The sequence below is a fragment of the Pseudophryne corroboree genome, chromosome 8 (genome assembly GCF_028390025.1).
Source record: "Pseudophryne corroboree isolate aPseCor3 chromosome 8, aPseCor3.hap2, whole genome shotgun sequence".
NCBI classification, from domain to species: domain Eukaryota; kingdom Metazoa; phylum Chordata; class Amphibia; order Anura; family Myobatrachidae; genus Pseudophryne; species Pseudophryne corroboree.
Genome location: NC_086451.1, coordinates 284750767 through 284769833, shown reverse-complemented (window position 1 = coordinate 284769833; position 19067 = coordinate 284750767). Strand labels below are relative to the sequence as shown.

The following is a 19067-nucleotide window of genomic DNA, read 5'->3' as shown; positions in this document are numbered from 1 at the left end:
GTATATGGCGAAAATATGTTTCTTGGTGTGAGACCAAGAATGCTCCTACGGAAGAATTCCATCTGGGTCGTTTCCTCACTTCCTACAAACTGGAGTGAATTTGGGCCTTAAATTAGGTTCCATTAAGGTCCAGATTTCGGCCCTATCCATTTTCTTTCAAAAAGAATTGGCTTCTCTCCCAGAAGTTCAGACTTTTGTAAAGGGAGTGCTGCATATTCAGCCTCCTTTTGTGCCTCCGGTGGCACCTTGGGATCTTAACGTGGTGTTAAGTTTCCTAAAGTCACACTGGTTTGAACCACTTAAAACGGTGGAGTTGAAATATCTCATGTGGATGGTGGGCATGATATTAGCCTTGGCTTCGGCTAGGCGAGTGTCTGAATTAGCGGCTTTGTCACATAAAAGCCCCTATTTGGTTTTCCATATGGATAGAGCAGAATTGCGGACCCGTTCGCAATTTCTGCCAAAAGTGGTTTCATCTTTTCATATGAACCAACCTATTGTGGTGCCTATGGCTACACGTGACTTGGAGGATTCCGAGTTACTTGATGTGGTCAGGGCTTTGAAAATTTACGTAGCCAGAACGGCTAGAGTCAGGAAAACTGAAGCGCTGTTTGTCCTGTATGCATCCAACAAGATTGGTGCCCCTGCTTCAAAGCAAACTATTGCTCGCTGGATTTGTAACACGATTCAGCAAGCGCATTGTACGGCTGGTTTGCCGTTACCAAAATCGGTCAAGGCCCATTCCACTAGGAAGGTGGGCTCTTCTTGGGCGGCTGCCCGGGGGGTCTCGGCAATACAGCTGTGTCGAGCTGCTACTTGGTCGGGTTCAAATACTTTTGCAAAATTCTACAAGTTTGATACCCTGGCTGAGGAGGACCTCATGTTTGCTCAATCGGTGCTGCAGAGTCATCTGCACTCCCAGCATCTTCTAGGACGTTAGAGAAAATAAGATTTTACTTACCGGTAAATCTATTTCTCGTAGTCCGTAGAGGATGCTGGCCGCCCGTCCCAAGTGCTAACTTCTTCTGCAATACTAGTATATAGTTATTGCTTCAATAAGGGTTATGTTATAGTTGCATCGGTCTTGAACTGATGATATGTTGTTTTCATACTGTTAACTGGGTAGTTATCACAAGTTATACGGTGTGATTGGTGTGGCTGGTATGAATCTTGCCCTTGGATTAACAAAATCCTTTCCTCGTACTGTCCATCTCCTCTGGGCACAGTTTCTCTAACTGAGGTCTGGAGGAGGGGCATAGAGGGAGGAGCCAGTGCACACCAGGAACTAAATTCTTTCTTAAAGTGCCCATGTCTCCTGCGGAGCCCGTCTATCCCCATGGTCCTTACGGAGTCCCCAGCATCCTCTACGGACTACGAGAAATAGATTTACCGGTAAGTAAAATCGTATTATTTTGTATCAATTTTGTGTGTTTAGTTTGTGAGCATGTTGAATACATCAATATTAGAGTATGGTTAAAATACAGAGTAAAATGTAAATTAAAGCACAAACTATTGCATATTAATTCCCTTAAATAGCAGCTCATTTAACTAAAGTATTCTCATGGTCTAAGCATATAACAAAACCTTCCCCAAAGAGAAACTACTAAAAATAAACACATACACATAAATAAGTACATACTGTAGTCATTAATAGCCACATACTGGCCCTCATTCAGATTTGGTTGGAGTAGCGACTTATGCACCGCACTCATACTGCAAAATGTGCAGTACAGGTCTGCGACATCGGTCGAACAACGGCATCAGACTATCAGCGATTGACACTCTGATGCTGTTTGGGGGTGGCGACAGCTTCGATTTCTCTATACAGAGGTACTGTATGTCGCTGCCGTTACAGGCGAGGGACGAGGCCAGGATCTCCGTCAGAGGACAGAGATTTCCTGGACTCTAGGCAGGTCTTGCTGCAGCCGGCTTGCGTGACCCCATTGGTCACGTAGCCGACCGATAGTGTCCGAGGAGATCCAGTACTGTGTCCTTGTACACAGGTTCGGATCAGTAATGCAGCAGGAGGTGTCATCCCCAACTAGTCAGCTCATGCCGGGGATTCCTCGGGAAGTGGGACCCCCCCCCCCAATAAAAGTGTTCCCCATTTGTGACACACCCCTTTCATCTTAAAAATCTCTCTTATCCCAGTGATGCCCAGCATGTTTAAACTGGGACCAAATATGATTCTTAGTAAATTAACCCCTGGTACTGTAGGGAAGATGCCCATCTTACACCCTTGGCAACCTGCCTCTTAGTCAAGGAAATACTTGAGCATTTCTATCTGCTGTTCTTATATGTTACTAGGAAACCTTTAAGGTTCCTCAGAGGAGTTTTTAATTGTTTGCTTCACTTGCAATAGGATCGAGCACATCGCATAGGCCAAACAAAAACAGTACGGGTGTTCCGTCTCATTACCGACAACACAGTTGAAGAACGGATTGTGGAAAGAGCTGAGTTAAAACTGAGGCTGGACTCTATAGTCATACAGCAAGGTATCTGCAATATTATTTCTTTACTCATAGTTTATGAATTAATCATGTGCTCTTCACTAGTTGTCTCACTTATGCCTCAGATGTAGAAAAACAGTTGTCTAGTATAGTATAGTATGCAAAATAAGTTGTTCCTTCGGGGTAGAGCATTTAATACAACACTTTATAGTTTCATCTAGGCAGGCTTTCTCCTGACTTGCTCAGCAATAAAGTTGTGATTTTATTTATTACCAGTTATTTATATAGCGCACACATATTCCGTAGCGCTTTACAGATAATATTTTGCCCTTTAACATTAGTCCCTGCCCCAGTGGAGCTTACAATCTATATTCCCAATCGCATGTACACACAGACACATTCACACTAGGGTTAATTTAGTTGGGAGCCAATTAATCTACCATTATATTTTTGGATTGTGGGAGGAAACCGGAGTACCCGGAGGAAACCCACGCAAGTACGGGGAGAATATACAAACTCCACACAGTTAGGGCCATGATGGGATTTGAACCCATGACCTCATTGCTGTGAGGCAGTAATGCTAACCATTACACCATCCGTACTGCCCTAAAGGAATGTGATGTGATTGTGATGTGGAGAAGGCTCGCCTAGGAAATAACACTCTAGGCAATCAGCCTGACTCTACTACAAATTTTAGCTGTCAGGCTGCACTATGCTCCTTCCAGGCCTGTCAACCTCTGCATGTTAAATCTCTAAACTATACAGCCTAGGGAGGGCTTACTGAGAGAGAGCGTAGCTTACCGAATAAAAAGCCTGATTACGATATGTTAGGTATTGCACAGCCACGTGGAAGCAGAATACCGGACAACTAAAATGCATATGCAGCAGGATGCGTCTCTAGGAAATAGATGCTTCCAGACAGCATCTGTGATCAAAGTTCTGTTTCCAAAGACAAAGCATCAGATCACCATCGCGACCAGTCTGCATAAGTCATTGGAACTGGTTACACTGTCCCATTTTGAAGAACAGTCCCTGTCACTGCCCTTGCTCCACCCCCAAATGCTCTCCGGCTAAGTGGGGACTGCGAGCAGTCACGCAGGACCCGTTCTGCACATGCGAATCGCTTAGTAAATAAATCCCCAAATTCTTACCTATCAGGAGAAGTCTTAAGGTGCATACACATGGTGAGTTATTGACTAACTCCGATTTTGACTATCTGTACTTGAGATTTTGGCTATGTGCGATTTTGACTATACTATACTTTGTACTAGATAGGCAAAATTGCCTTACCTGCACAGTCTATTTTTTCTTGCGATACCGAACCCACGGGAGCGCGCATCGGTATCGCAAGCTATGTACACACGGTGTGATATTGACTAACTTTCCTTACGATTTTGACTATATAGTCAAAATAGTAAGCATACATTGCACCGTGTGTATGCACCTTTACACACCATAGCAAATATGCGCCGAACTATAGTAAAGTTTTGGGATTCTGCATAGTACATTCTTTGGATTCAGATCTTAAAACTGTCTATACAGTATATATAACATATGGCTAACACTTTTAACATGGATGCACTAGCAAATACACTTTGATTAACCACATACAGTAGTTAATAAAATATACTTTAATGTAGTACATACACTACTATTAAATGTACATTGTAAATGTCAGTGCAAAAAAAAAAAAAGGAAAAAAACCCACCTTTTTTATATTTTATTTGTTAAGCTGGGCATACACCTGGACGACCCTATTCTAGGCCAATATAAAGAGTCTAAAGGGTGGCCCATCAAATACCAGTTATACAGCCTGTTTAGAGCTCAGCACATGATCTTTCTAAAGCTGGCCATAAGACTTCTGTTGAACGCCATACAGCAGAGCAATCTACATAGATTAAAAGATTTTCTCATAACACAGAATGATATCTCTTTATTGGCTCTCGGACTTTCAGTTTCTGTTCACTTAGGCATATAAGACTAGGTAAAGTAGTCTCAACCATTGAGGTGGTTCTATTACAGGTTGAGTATCCCATATCCAAATATTCCAAAATGCGGAATATTCCGAAATACAGGTTGAGTATCCCATATCCAAATATTCCGAAATATTCCGAAATACGGACTTTTTTGAGTGAGCGTGAGATAGTGAAACCTTTGTTTTTTGATGACTCAATGTACACAAGCTTTGTTTAATACACAAAGTTATTAAAAATATTGTATTAAATGACCTTCAGGCTGTGTGTATAAGGTGTATAAGAAACATAAATGAATTGTGTGAATGTACACACACTTTGTGTAATGCACAAAGTTATAAAAAAATATTGGCTAAAATTGCCTTCAGGCTGTGTGTATAAGGTGTATATGATACATAAATGCATTCTGTGCTTAGACTTAGGTCCCATCGCCATGATATCTCATTATGGTATGCAATTATTCCAAAATACGGAAAAATCCGATATCCAAAATACCTCTGGTCCCAAGCATTTTGGATAAGGGATACTCAACCTGTACAGACTTTTTTGAGTGAGAGTGAGATAGTGAAACCTTTGTTTTTTGATGGCTCAATGTACACAAACTTTGTTTAATACACAAAATTATTAATAATATTGTATTAAATGACCTTCAGGCTGTGTGTATAAGGTGTATATGAAACATAAATGAATTGTGTGAATGTACACACACTTTGTTTAATGCACAAAGTTATAAAAAATATTGGCTAAAATGACCTTCAGGCTGTGTGTATAAGGTGGATATGTAACATAAATACATTCTGTGCTTAGATTTAGGTCCCATCGCCATGATATCTCATTATGATATGCAATTATTCCAAAATACGGAAAAATCCCATATCCAAAATACCTCTGGTCCCAAGCATTTTGGATAAGGGATACTCAACCTGTACAGATGGAACTACTTTTGAAATGAAACGAATCATACCATCACCTATCCAGCCATCTCACTAGGCTGTCACCAAAGTGTTGTCGCTTCTTTATGGCTCATTAATAACAGCCTTAACACAGGTAGTGCCTCAACCATTGGAAACTGGACATTCATCACAACAGATGTCGTTTTTCAGAACTGGGAAAATGTGACTGCAGTGTTGTCTTCAGGGACAGTGTAGTCCAATAAAAAGTCATTAAGGTTTCGGAACAAAGAGTGATTGTAAAAGGCTGTATAATCCACAGAATGGTACCTTATTGTACCCATAGCACACACTCCCAGTGGTTCTTACAGCGGGGCAGCTGGCAGGAGGTCCCCGGTGCTCTCTGCAGTAGTATTTTCTCCTCAAGCTGTCTGTCAGTACTGGCAACCGCGGCTCCCATAGGAATGCTTGTGTCTCCCTTTTTTTTATTTTTTTTACATTTAAAACGGCAGGCGCATCTAAAACGGGACATCATGTTGGTGCCAAATTTGAACTCCACCTATATAAAGAATTTCCTGGGGACCAGGGACGTGCAGTCAGGGGAGGCAGTGTCTCCCCTGTCATTAATGATTAAGATAATACAAAGAAGATGCATATGACACATATTCTGTGTCATATGTATCTTCTTAATATTATTCTTAGCATTGCTCCATTCTTTATGTGTTTGGGAGGCACCGATCGTGGTGCCTCCCGTTGTCACTGGGGAAAAGTATGGGAGCAGGGGGCGGGCACGGGCGGGGGACTAGCCATGGGCAGTAAAAGCCCATTGAAAATATATGGGAAAGCGGCACCATTAGAGGTGCCGCTTTCATACAGGGACGTGCTTTCAACCTATGAAAGCACGTCCCTGTCAGTGAGGCCACAGTGATTGGCCAGCGGATCCGTCACTGGATCCGCTGTCAATCACTGTGTGGGCGACGCTGGCGGAGGAGGTGCGGGCGGCTAAATGCGGCGGTGGTGCGGGCGGAGGGATGCGGCGGTGGTGTGGGCGGCGGCGGTGCGGGCGGCAGAAGTTTACCTTTATCCTGCAGAGTTTGGCAGCGGAGCGGTACCAGTTTCAAAAATGGCGCCTCAGCGTCATTTTTTAAATTCAAGATGGCCACCGCGAGCCAATCACGGCTCGCTGCGTCATCGCCCCGCCCCCTCCGGCTGACTTATATAAGTCAGCGCGAGGCAGAGGAGCGTCAGTCCGACGGCGGAGGAGGAGCTGTGAAGAGCTCCTGAAGAAAGAAGACGCCGGAAGTCCTGGATGGGCGGCGGCTATGCAAAAGAGCTTAGCAGCCGCCGCCCACCAGGTGAAGACGCTGGAAGCCCTGGGGATGTGGCGCCCCCCAGGTGAAGATGCAGGAAGCCCTGGGAAGGCGGCGGCCACGCAAAAGAGCTTAAAGGCCGCCGCCCCCAGGTGAAGATCCAGTTTAATAAAACTTATTTTTAAGACTGTGTGGTGTTTTATTTTAATATTTTCTTTACAGGTGGACTACAGGTGCCAGCGGGCCCTTTATGTCCGGGCATGCTGGCACTTGTGGTTCTCCAAGTGCCAGCATGCTGGGGCAGGCTTGCTGGGACCTGTAGGCCACCTGTAAAGAACAATATTAACATACAATGAACCCCGCACCCACCGCCACCAGGGGTGCCGGGCATAGCACTGGGCTATCAGCCCAGTGCTGGTTATTGCTCGGGAGGGGGGACCCCATTTTTATTTTTTGGGGTTCCCACTTTCCGAGGAATTCCAACCCTGGGCTGACTGGCTGGGGGGGATGATTAATGTTATGGCAGGGGGACCCCACACTGAGTGTCTCCCCTGCTATGGCATTACTCCCCCTGGCTGGTTCTGCCTAGTGCTGGTTTTACTGATGTGTCGGGGGACCACACTTTTTTTTTTTTTCCGGGGGGGGCAGAGCTTGTTAGCTGCCAGTGCCTCCCCAACCAGTGACCTCACCGCACGTCACTGCTGGGGACACTTCTGTGCCAGAGCATAGGCTCCCATTCCATACAGCCTCAGTGCTTACCACTGCTTTACCTGTATACTCTGTTATCTGCCTTCCCTATGCTACGTTCCTGGTTCCTGCCCTCACTTTACTCCATTCCTGTTTTCTACCATATTAGTATCAGCTTCCTGTTCCAGTTCCTATCTCCCGTCCAGCTCTGACCCAGTCTGTCTTGTGTCTATTCCAGTGGTTCTCAAACTGTGTGCCGTGGCACCCTGGGGTGCCTCAGGACACTTGCAGGGGTGCCTTGGATTAGTGGTCCAGGACTAATTCAAATTATTTATGGTCAAAATATTAATCATAAAATATGTGGACAAACAGAAGAAAATCTTGTCAATCACCATGTAATTGAGCCTAAGGAATTTAATATTTATTTCTTAATTTCTCAATAAGAAACTTTTTGCCTACTCTAGGGCGCCGCGATTCAGAAAAGTTTGGGAACCACTGGTCTATTCGCTTAGTAGCCTACCAGCCCCCTATTTGGGAACCCAGACAGAGGGCCGCGACCTGCAAGAAAGTTTTTTTAACCAAGGTTAAAAAAAAAAAAAAAAAAATCGGGCGCAAGGTGGGCTGGTGTTCTAATTATAGCAGCTGCTAAAAAACAGGTCTAGTCAGTCCTGAAAACACTATACACAATAAACAACAAACAAAGTAGCAGCGCTATGAGGTGTAAATATAAACATAAATTCAAATCATTCAAAAATAATGGTAGAGATAAACACACGTGGAGCTGTATGAACTGAAGGTGAAAAAATTGGGTTAATTTATTAAAATATCTCATACAATATGTCAATAAAATTGGTATAGGATTGTAGATAAAAAAGTAAAATACAATGAGCAGGATCACTGTGGGGCTGCCTTAGTTAGACTATCCGTTTTCTTAATTAGTGTGGACTAAATGACGGTATTTTGAGTTAGGTGACAACTGGACTTTTTAACACAGTTCTGATGGCATCAGTGCCACATGATTTACCGCTGGAGGAGGGGGTTCTCTGGATAGCGTCCCTTATAGCGGGTGGAACCAATAACAGTCTTGTATCCTCACCAGTATGCGGAGTCCTCAGTGCTGAGTGGCAAAGGCTGTGTTGCCAGTTGACAGGTTATTCACCTTTTTCTCTGTGCGTGGTTCGTCAAAGTCCACTAAAGATCCGGATGTCATGCGTGCAGCTCTCAATTGAAGATGGTGATCCTGAAGCATAAACACCTGACGCGTTTCGCTGCAGTGCCTGCAGCTTTCTCAAAGGGCCGCGACCTGCGTGTCAGGCACAAATGAAGCCCAAATCTCCTCACAGGCATCCTTGGTGAACACCACCGGCACTTTAGACTCCTCCACGCCTCTGCTCTGGGTCTCTGCCAATCGTAAAGTACTGGTTAGCATCAACAATATCTGTCCTTGAGTTTGCAACACACCCCTTTCATCCCTATCACCTTTTGCATTATAGCTTACTTTACCTTATCACTCCATTTCCTCCCTAGTCTCCCATCTTTCTGAGTCTGCAGCTGTTCTGCTCTCCTTGACAGATGTCAGTTTGCTGCGACTTCTGCACTGCTGCTACTGTCTGTCTGCTCCCACTGCCCTTACGATGCTGCAGAAAGCCTGGGGTTGGATGGGACTTTGTTTTAAAAAGCCTGCACAGTGGCCTTCATTCCGAGTTGTTCGCTCGCTAGCTGCTTTTAGCAGCATTGCACACGCTAGGCCGCTGCCCTCTGGGAGTGTATCTTAGCTTAGCAGAATTGCGAACGAAAGATTAGCAGATTTGCGAATAGAAATTTCTTAGCAGTTTCTGAGTAGCTCCAGACCACCTCAGCCATTGCGATCAGTTCAGTCAGTTTCGTTCCTGGTTTGACGTCACAAACACACCCAGCGTTCGCCCAGACACTCCCCCGTTTCTTCAGACACTCCCGCGTTTTTCCCAGAAACGCCAGCGTTTTTCCGCACACTCCCATAAAACGGCCAGTTTCCGCCCAGAAACACCCACTTCCTGTCAATCACACTCCGATCACCAGAACGATGAAAAATCCTCGTTATGCCGTGAGTAAAATACCTAACTTTTGAGTAAAATAACTAAGCACATGCGCTCTGCGACGCTTGCGCATGCGCAGTAAGCGACTAATCGCAATATAGCGAAACTCTGCAATGAGCGAACAACTCGGAATGAGGGCCAGTATCCAGTGGAGCAGGTTGAAAAGCAGGAAAGCACACTCCCCTCCCCTTGCTCTGTTGATTGTCAGAGCGCATCCTGAAGCATGGGAGAGAATGGGAAAGCACTCTCTTCTCCACTTGCTCTGCTGATTGCCAGAGTACATCATGAAGCATGGGAGAGAATGGGAAAGCACATTCTTCTCCACTTGTTCTGCTCATTGCCAGAGCGCATCCTGAAGAATGGGAGAGAATGGGAATGTACACTCTTCTCCACTTGCCCTGCTGATTGCCAGAGTACAGCCTGAAGCATGGGAGAGAATGTGAAAGCACACTCTTCCCCATTTGCTCTGCTGATTTCCAGAGCGCATCCTAAAGCATGGGAGAGAATGGGAAAGCACATTCTTCTCCACTTGTTCTGCTCATTGCCAGAGCGCATCCTGAAGCATGGGGGAGAATGGGAAAGCACATTCTTCTCCACTTGTTCTACTCATTGCCAGAGCGCATCCTGAAGCATGGGAGAGAATGGGAAAGCACATTCTTCTCCACTTGTTCTGCTCATTGCCAGAGCGCATCCTGAAGCATGGGGGAGAATGGGAAAGCACACTCTTCTCCACTTGTTCTACTCATTGCCAGAGCGCATCCTGAAGCATGGGAGAGAATGGGTAAGCACATTCTTCTCCACTTGTTCTGCTCATTGCCAGAGCGCATCCTGAAGCATGGGAGAGAATGGGAAAGCACATTCTTCTCCCCTTGCTCTCCTGATTGCCACCAGAGCGCATCCTAAAGCATGGGAGAGAATGGGAATGTACACTCTTCTCCACTTGCCCTGCTGATTGCCAGAGTACAGCCTGAAGCATGGGAGAGAATGGGAAAGCACACGCTTCCCCTCTTGCTCTGTTGATTGGCCAGAGCAAGTTCTATGGAATCTGGCCCTTTTTTGTCACCCCATCGTCATTATGCTTACTCACCAGAGATAAACACATGACACACTAAAACATTTTTCAATCTAAAATTATTTTTTCTGCAGCAGGTTACATTGGTTTCCACAGGGAAACATCGCGTGTAGAGTGGATCTTGATCCAGAGGCACCAACAGGCTAACGCTTTAGGCTGTCTCAGGATGCATTGGGGCCTCCTCTATAGTCCCACCTCCAGGCACTGTGAGCTCAGTTTCAGTTGGTGTCTGCAGCAGCAGGTCACATAACTGTTGGGCTGCACTGGGCAGCCCTGAAAAAGCTTTTTCTGACAGAAAATTTCTTCACAACTGGGCTGTCAGCACTGTATGTCATGGTGACACTTCAGCGCTGCAGCTCCATCACCTCCCAAGCGGCGTTGCATACTCTCGCGGCCTGTTCCCAGGTACTTGCGGCAGAAACGCTCCGGCTTTAGGCACAGGGTTGCAGTCGCTCTCCTGGTTCGTGTGGCTGCTATGGGGAGGAGGTAAGATCCGCCATTAAATGTCGTTCTGTCTGCGACCTAGGGGCATGGGTCGCGCCGCTGGCATGGCCACTGTCACTGAGCAGGGACCCCGCTAGACCACCAGGGCAATAGAGCACAGGTCGGGTGTACTAACGCCCCATTTAATAAGGCTCACTAGTACCTGGGGTGGAAGTCCAGGATAGGGGAACTGGCACTTGACCTGTAGCCTCTCCCCGGCCCAGGGCAACATCTACTGCAGATTTTCCCACCCTGGAGCTGCCTCACACTCTCCCTCACTCCCTGACTGAGACACTGGTGCCATCTTATAAGCATAGTTGCGGCTAGTCTCTGGGACTGCAGGGCAAGGTCTCCCTTGTAAAGCTGCCTGTATACAACGCTGTGACTTAACAAACACTTGAGTACAGACAGCGTTAGTTAAGAAAAAGTGTATCTAATATATATATATATATATATATATATATATATATATTTCTCTAACGTCCTAGTGGATGCTGGGGACTCCGTAAGGACCATGGGGAATAGCGGGCTCCGCAGGAGACTGGGCACTCTAAAGAAAGATTTTGTACTATCTGGTGTGCACTGGCTCCTCCCTCTATGCCCCTCCTCCAGACCTCAGTTAGAATCTGTGCCCGGCCAGAGCTGGGTGCTCCTAGTGGGCTCTCCTGAGCTTGCTAGAAAAGAAAGTATTTTGTTAGGTTTTTTATTTTCAGAGAGCTTCTGCTGGCAACAGACTCTCTGCTACGAGGGACTGAGGGGAGAGAAGCAAACCTACTCACGGCAGCTAGGTAGCGCTTCTTAGGCTACTGGACACCATTAGCTCCAGAGGGATCGAACACAGGTACCTAACCTTGATCGTCCGTTCCCGGAGCCGCGCCGCCGTCCCCCTCGCAAAGCAGGAAGAACAGAAGCAGCAGAAGCATGAAGACATCGAAATCGGCGGCTGAAGACTCCTGTCTTCACTTAAGGTAGCGCACAGCACTGCAGCTGTGCGCCATTGCTCCCACAGCACACCGCACACTCCGGTCACTGTAGGGCGCAGGGGGGGGGCGCCCTGGGCAGCAATTAAGATACCTTTTGGCAAAATTATACATATATACAGTCAGGCACTGTATATATGTACGAGCCCCCGCCATTATTTTTACACAGAAACGGGACAGAAGCCCGCCGCTGAGGGGGCGGGGCCTTCTTCCTCAGCACTCACCAGCGCCATTTTTTCTCCACAGATCCGCTGAGAGAAGCTCCCCAGACTCTCCCCTGCAATAGAAGAGGGTAAAAAGAGAGTGGGGGCATATAAATTTGGTGCAAAAACAATATATACAGCAGCTACTGGGTTAACACTAAGTTACTGTGTGATTCCTGGGTCATATAGCGCTGGGGTGTGTGCTGGCATACTCTCTCTCTGTCTCTCCAAAGGTCCTTGTGGGGGAACTGTCTTCAAATAGAGCATCCCCTGTGTGCGTGGTGTGTCGGTACGTGTGTGTCGACATGTCTGAGGTAAAAGGCTCCCCTAAGGAGGAGATAGGGCAAATATGTGTGTGAGAGGGTGTCTCCGTCGACAACGCCGACACCTGTTTGGATATGTGTAAGTGCTGAGGTGAATTTATTGCACAAAAGATTAGAGAACAGACAGGAAATCTACCCATGTCTGTCCCTATGTCACAGAGACCTTCAGAGTTTCACAATGCTCACTATCCAAAATAATAAACACTGATATCGACACGGAGTTTGGCTCCAGTGTCGACTACGATAATGCAAAGTTACAGCCAAAATGGCTGAAAGGTATTCAATATATGATTATTGTAATAAAAGAGGATTTGCATATCACTGATGACTCATTTGTCCCTGACACAAGGGTACACATGTTAAGGGGAAGAAAGCTGAGGTAAATTTCCCTCCTCTCATGAGGAAAAAGAGTGGGAAACTCCAGACAAGAGACTGCAGCTTCCCACAAAAAAATTCTCAAGCAGTATCCTTTCCCCACTAGGGCCAGGATGTGATGGGAATCTTCCACTAGGGTGTCCCGTTTGCCCAGAAGGTAGCACTAGCTATTCTCAGGGATCCTGCAGATAGCGTGCACATTCTAGTATACTACTCAGACCGGCGATTGTGTCGGCATGGGTTTATAGCGCTGTTGCAGCGTGGACAGGTTCCTTATCAGCAGAGATTGAGACCCTAGTATGCATATAGATATATATATATATATATGTATATATAGAAATATATATATATATATATTAAAGATGCTGTCTTAAGTGATAGGTATATATATATATATATATATATATATATATATATAAAACATGCCCAAAGAGACATGAGTATACTGGGTCCTAGAGTCAAAGCTATGTCGATTTCTGCTTGACGTGTCCTGTAGAATATGCAATGGACAGATGATGCCGACTTAAGAGGCATTTGGAAGGCTGAGGATTGTGTGGAGAAGGGTTCTCGGACCTGGTTTCCACAGCTGTAGCTGGTAATTCTGATATTTTGCCTTATATTCCTGCACAGCCTACGAAAGCACGACATTATCAAATGCAGCCTTTCGTATAAAGAAACAAGAAAGTCCGAGGTGCGTCCTTTCTTGCCAGAGGCGGGGGCAGAGGAAATAAGCTGCACAACACAGCTAGTTCCCAGGTAGTCCTCCCCGGCCTCTACAAAAATCCACCGCATGTCGCTGGGGCTCCTCAGGCGGAGCTAGGCCCGGTGGGGGCACGCCTTCGTAAGTTCAACCACAAGTGGGTTTACTCCCTGTTAGATCCCTGGGCAATAGATATTGTGTCTCAGGGATACAAGCTGGACTTTGAGAAGATGCCCCCTCACCGACGGCCCTGCCAGCTTCCCCCCACGAGAGGGAAACAGTGTTAACTGCAATTCATAAATTGTATCTTCAACAGGTGGTGGTCAAGGTTCCCCTCCTTCAACAAGGAGGGGGTTATTATTCGACCATGTTGTAGTCCCGAAACCAGACGGTTCGGTCGGACCCATATTGAATTTAAAATCCCTGAACATATACCTGAAAGGGTTCAAGTTCAAGTTGGAATCGCTAAGAGCGGTGATTGCAAGCCTGAAAGGGGGAGATTTTATGGTGACTCGGGACATAAAGGATGCATTCCTTCATGCCCCCATTTATCCACCTCATCAGGCGTACCTCAGAATTGCGGTACGGGATGGTCATTACCAATTTCAAACGTTGCCGTTTGGTCTCTCCACGGCCTTGAGAATATTCACCAAGGTAATGGAGGAAATGATGGTGCTCCTGCAGAAGCAAGGTGTCACTATTATCACGTACTTGGACGATCTCATAAAAGCGAGATCAAGAGAGCAGTTGCTGAACAGCGTATCACTTTCTCTGGAAGTGAAACGGCAACACGGCTGGATTCTATATATTCCAAAGTCGCAGTTGGTTCTTACAGCTCATCTGCCTCTCCTAGGCATGATCCTAGACACAGACCAGAAAAATGTTTATCTCCCGATAGAGAGAGCTCAGGAGCTCGTGACACTGGTCAGGAATCTATTAAAACTAAAACAGGTGTCAGTGCATCACTGCACTCGAGTCCTGGGAAGGAGGGTGGCATCATACGAGGCCATTCCCTTCGGCAGGTTCCATACCTTCCATTGGGACTTACTGTACAAGTGGTCCGGATCACATCTTCGGATGCATCGGTCAATCACCCTATCCCCCAGAGCAAGGGTGTCTCTCCTGTAGTGACTGCAGAGTGCTCACCTTCTCGAAGGTCGCAGATTCGGCATTCAGGACTGGGTCCTGGTGACCACGGATGCAAGCCTCCGTGGGTGGGGGGCAGTCACACAGGGAAGAAATTTCCAAGGGCTGTGGTCAATGCAGGAGACTTGCCTTCACATCAATATCCTGGAACTAAGGGCCATATACAACGCCCTAAGTCAAGCGGAGACCCTGCTTCGCGACCAACCGGTTCTGATCCAGTCAGACAATATCACCGCAGTGGCTCATGTAAACCGCCAAGGCGGCACAAGGAGCAGGGTGGCGATGGTAGAAGCCACCAGAATTCTTCGCTGGGCGGAGAATCACGTAAGCACACTGTCAGCAGTGTTCATTCCGGGAGTGGACAACCGGGAAGCAGACTTCCTCAGCAGGCACGACCTCCACCCGGGAAAGTGGGGACTTCACCAAGAAGTCTTCACGCAGATTGCAAATCGACGGGAACTGCCACAGGTGGACATGATGGCGTCCCGCCTCGACAAAAAGCTAAAATGGTATTGCGCCAGGTCAAGGGACCCTCAGACGATAGCTGTGGACGCACTAGTAACACCGTGGGTGTTCCAGTCGGTCTATGTGTTTCTTCCTCTTACTCTCATACCAAAGGTGCTGAGAATTGTAAGAAAAAGAGGAGTGAGAACAATACTCATTGTTCCGGATTGGCCATGAAGGACTTGGTACCCGGAACTGCAAGAAATGCTCACAGAGGACCCATGGCCTCTGCCTCTCAGACAGGACCTGTTGCAACAAGGGCCCTGTCTATTCCAAGACTTACCGCGGCTGCGTTTGACGGCATGGCGGTTGAACACCGGATCCTAGCGGAAAAAGGCATTCCGGATGCAGTTATTCCTACGCTGATAAAGGCTAGGAAGGACGTGACAGCAAAGCATTATCACTGTATATGGCGAAAATATGTGCTTGGTGTGAGGCCAGGAAGGCCCTACAGAAGAATTCCAGCTGGGTCGATTCCTGCACTTCCTACAGTCAGGAGTGACTATGGGCCTAAAATTAGGGTCCATACAGGTCCAGATTTCGGCCCTATCCATTTTCTTTTAAAGAGAACTGGCTTCACTGCCTGAGGTTCAGACGTTTGTTAAGGGAGTGCTGCATATTCAGCGCCCTATTGTGCCACCAGTGGCATTTTGGGATCTTAACGTGGTGTTGGGTTTCCTGAAATCCCACTGGTTTGAGCCATTTAAGACTGTGGAGCTAAAGTATCTCACGTGGAAAGTGGTCATGCTGTTGGCCTTAGCTCCGGCTAGGCGTGTGTCAGAATTGGCGGCTTTGTCATGTAAAAGCCCCTATCTGGTTTTCCAGATGGACAGGGCAGAATTGCAGACTCGTCCGCTATTTCTGCAAAAGGTGGTGTCATCTTTTCATTTGAACCAACCTATTGTGGTGCCTGCGGCTACTTGTGACTTGGAAGATTCCAAGTTGCTTGACGTAGTCCGGGCTTTGAAGAATTATGTAACCAGAACGGCTGGGGTCAGGAAGACTGACTCGCTGTTTATCCTGTATGCATCCAACAAAGTGGGTGCTCCTGCTTCAAAGCAAGCTATTGCTCGCTGGATCTGTAACACGATTCAGCAGGCTCATTTTGCGGCTGGATTGCCGCATCCAAAATCAGTGAAAGCCCATTCCACAAGGAAGGTGGGCTCTTCTTGGGCGGCTGCCCGAGGGGTCTCGGCATTACAGCTTTGCCGAGCTGCTACTTGGTCGGGTTCAAACACATTTGCAAAATTCTACATGTTTGATACCCTGGCTGAGAAGGACCTTATGTTGCCCATTCGGTGCTGCAGAGTCATCCGCATTCTCCCGCCCGTTTGGGAGCTTTGGTATAATCCCCATGGTCCTTACGGAGTCCCCAGCATCCACTAGGACGTTAGAGAAAATAAGATTTTACTTACCGGTAAATCTATTTCTCGTAGTCCGTAGTGGATGCTGGGCGCCCGTCCCAAGTGCGGACTTTTTCTGCAATGCTTGTATATAGTTATTGCTTAAATAAGGGTTATGTTATAGTTGCATCAGGGTTTATCTGATGCTCTGTTATTGTTCATACTGTTAACTGGGTAAGTTTATCACGAGTTATACGGTGTGATTGGTGTAGCTGGTATGAGTCTTACCCTGGATTCCAAAATCCTTTCCTTGTAATGTCAGCTCTTCCGGGCACAGTTTCCTTAACTGAGGTCTGGAGGAGGGGCATAGAGGGAGGAGCCAGTGCACACCAGATAGTACTAAATCTTTCTTTAGAGTGCCCAGTCTCCTGCGGAGCCCGCTATTCCCCATGGTCCTTACGGAGTCCCCACCACCCACTACGGACTACGAGAAATAGATTTACCGGTAAGTAAAATCTTCTTATCTGTACATATACTAGTCCAGTACAGTTTTATTGTCATAATAATTATCTGAATTGCCTGTGACTGTGTGTGCCTGTATCTGCTGTGTGGTTTCACTTTCAGTGTTTCCCAGTTATATCTATCACTATATTCTGTACCCTAAGGGACTAGGTGTGTCCGGGTCATACTGTATATATATTGCGTCACAGTATTCACCTATTACGTGTATTCTACTGTGTACTCAGTCACATAATACCGGATTTATTTGCTGGTGTTGTGTCCTGTGTCTACAGTCACATACTAACGTATTTATTCGCAGATATTGTACTCTGTCTGGCTTTTTCGTACTAATTCGCTCTGTTGTTGCATTTGTGAACAATGTCTAACAAGAAGGGCAGTAAGTCTGTGGACGCTCTTGCATCATGCAGAGCATGCGCCAAAGATTTACCAGAGGGGGAAGCTATGTATGATGGTCTGTGTACTATGTATTATACATCTCCCAGTCAGTCCGCAGCTCCTGTAACCAATCAGGAGCCACCCTGGGCTGCGTTCACAAACCTACTGGGTACTCTGGTGGAATGCCTTACGCCCCCTTTGGGACCACCTGTGCCATTACAGCCACAAATTGTCCCTATGGTTAATCCGCCTTGGGCGGAAAATTTGTCTAACCAGTTGCAGCAATTAAATCATTCCTTGGTCAGACAAAAATCTACTCCAGGTCACTCTCGTGCCTCTGAGTCATCTAAGCGGGCTGCTTCCTCTTCACAATCCACAAATCTCTCAGATGTTTCATCTGAAGAGGTGGGGGAGCATATTGTACTGTCTTGTCAGACACTGAATCAAGTGTTTCTGATGAGGATTATCCATTGCAAATTGATGTCCTTGCCCTTGTGCTTGCTATTAAGCAAATCCTACAAATCACTGATGATGAGGATTCCACTACTGTGGCTAAGAAAACTGATATGTTTAAATGGCAGATGGTGGACATCAGGCAGGAGCCCTGGTCTAATCGAGGTAAGAAATTCCCTCTGTCTAAACGGGCCTTGGCTCGCTATCCTCTCTCTGCAGAGATAGGTAACAAGTAGGAAAATTCACCGCCGGTGGATTCTCATGTCACCCGCCTAGTGGTGTTGTCCACTTTGCCTGTCACCACTGTCACTTCGCTGAAGGAACCGACAGATAAGTGTGTGGAGGGATGTCTGAAATCTATTTACTCCCTTACAGGTGCTGTACATAGACCCACTATTGTGGCCTCTTGGGCTGCAAAAGAAATTGAAGCATGGATTCAGGCATTAGAGGAAGATCTACTCGAAGATATATCTGACAATGCCAGACAATACCTGTCTCACATTACCAGCGCCATGTATTTCATTAAGGAGGCGTCCTCTGAGGCGGGTGTGTTGGCAGCCAAGGCGTCGACTACGTCTGTCCTGGCTCGCCGTATTCTGTGGTTGAGGTCATGGAAGGTGGACCTAGTCTCTAAAAAGACCTTGATACTACTCCCCTTAAAGGGGGACATTTTGTTTGGGGAAGACCTAACTATAATTGTGTCTGAATTGTCCGCTGCTAACACTGCCTTTCTCCCAAATACTAATCCTTCTGCACAGAAGGCTAAAGGTACCACTTTTCGTTCCTTTCGGCCTCAAGGGAATGCAAAAGGTCAGGCATACCCGAGACAATCTCGTGCTCCCAAAACCACTAATGACAGTCTTAATTTGATAGTGCAAAAGCAATAGCTTACTAACTGTGCTAACCAGACTGTGCATACCAGACAACCAATTTATCAGAGATTTAAGTGAATAAGCTACAGTGTCCAAGGTACTAAACATAATATATTCTATTGGGTGTCATAAGCAAGTCATTAGAATACTTTCCTACTAAATTTATAAGACATAAGCATTCAATATTTGAGTAAACAAAGAGTAAATAAAGCTATCTATTGGGTTTCACTAAAAAGTCCATTGGAAGACTTGACTATTGTTGTTAAAAGACATAGGCATTCATATTATAGAGCCACAAACCACACTAGTAAAATAAAAACATGATAACATG

General features: G+C 46.3%; 1 protein-coding gene across 3 annotated transcripts in view; it reads left to right on the top strand.

The window, feature by feature from the left end:
• Positions 1-19067, top strand: part of SMARCA1 (SWI/SNF related, matrix associated, actin dependent regulator of chromatin, subfamily a, member 1) — a 504496-nt gene that overhangs the window by 306963 nt on the left and 178466 nt on the right. For all 3 annotated transcript variants that reach the window (XM_063937258.1, XM_063937260.1, XM_063937259.1), the window contains one exon: positions 2363-2495. In XM_063937258.1, coding sequence (XP_063793328.1) covers positions 2363-2495 — 133 coding nt within the window. The remainder of the gene's footprint in view (positions 1-2362; positions 2496-19067) is intronic.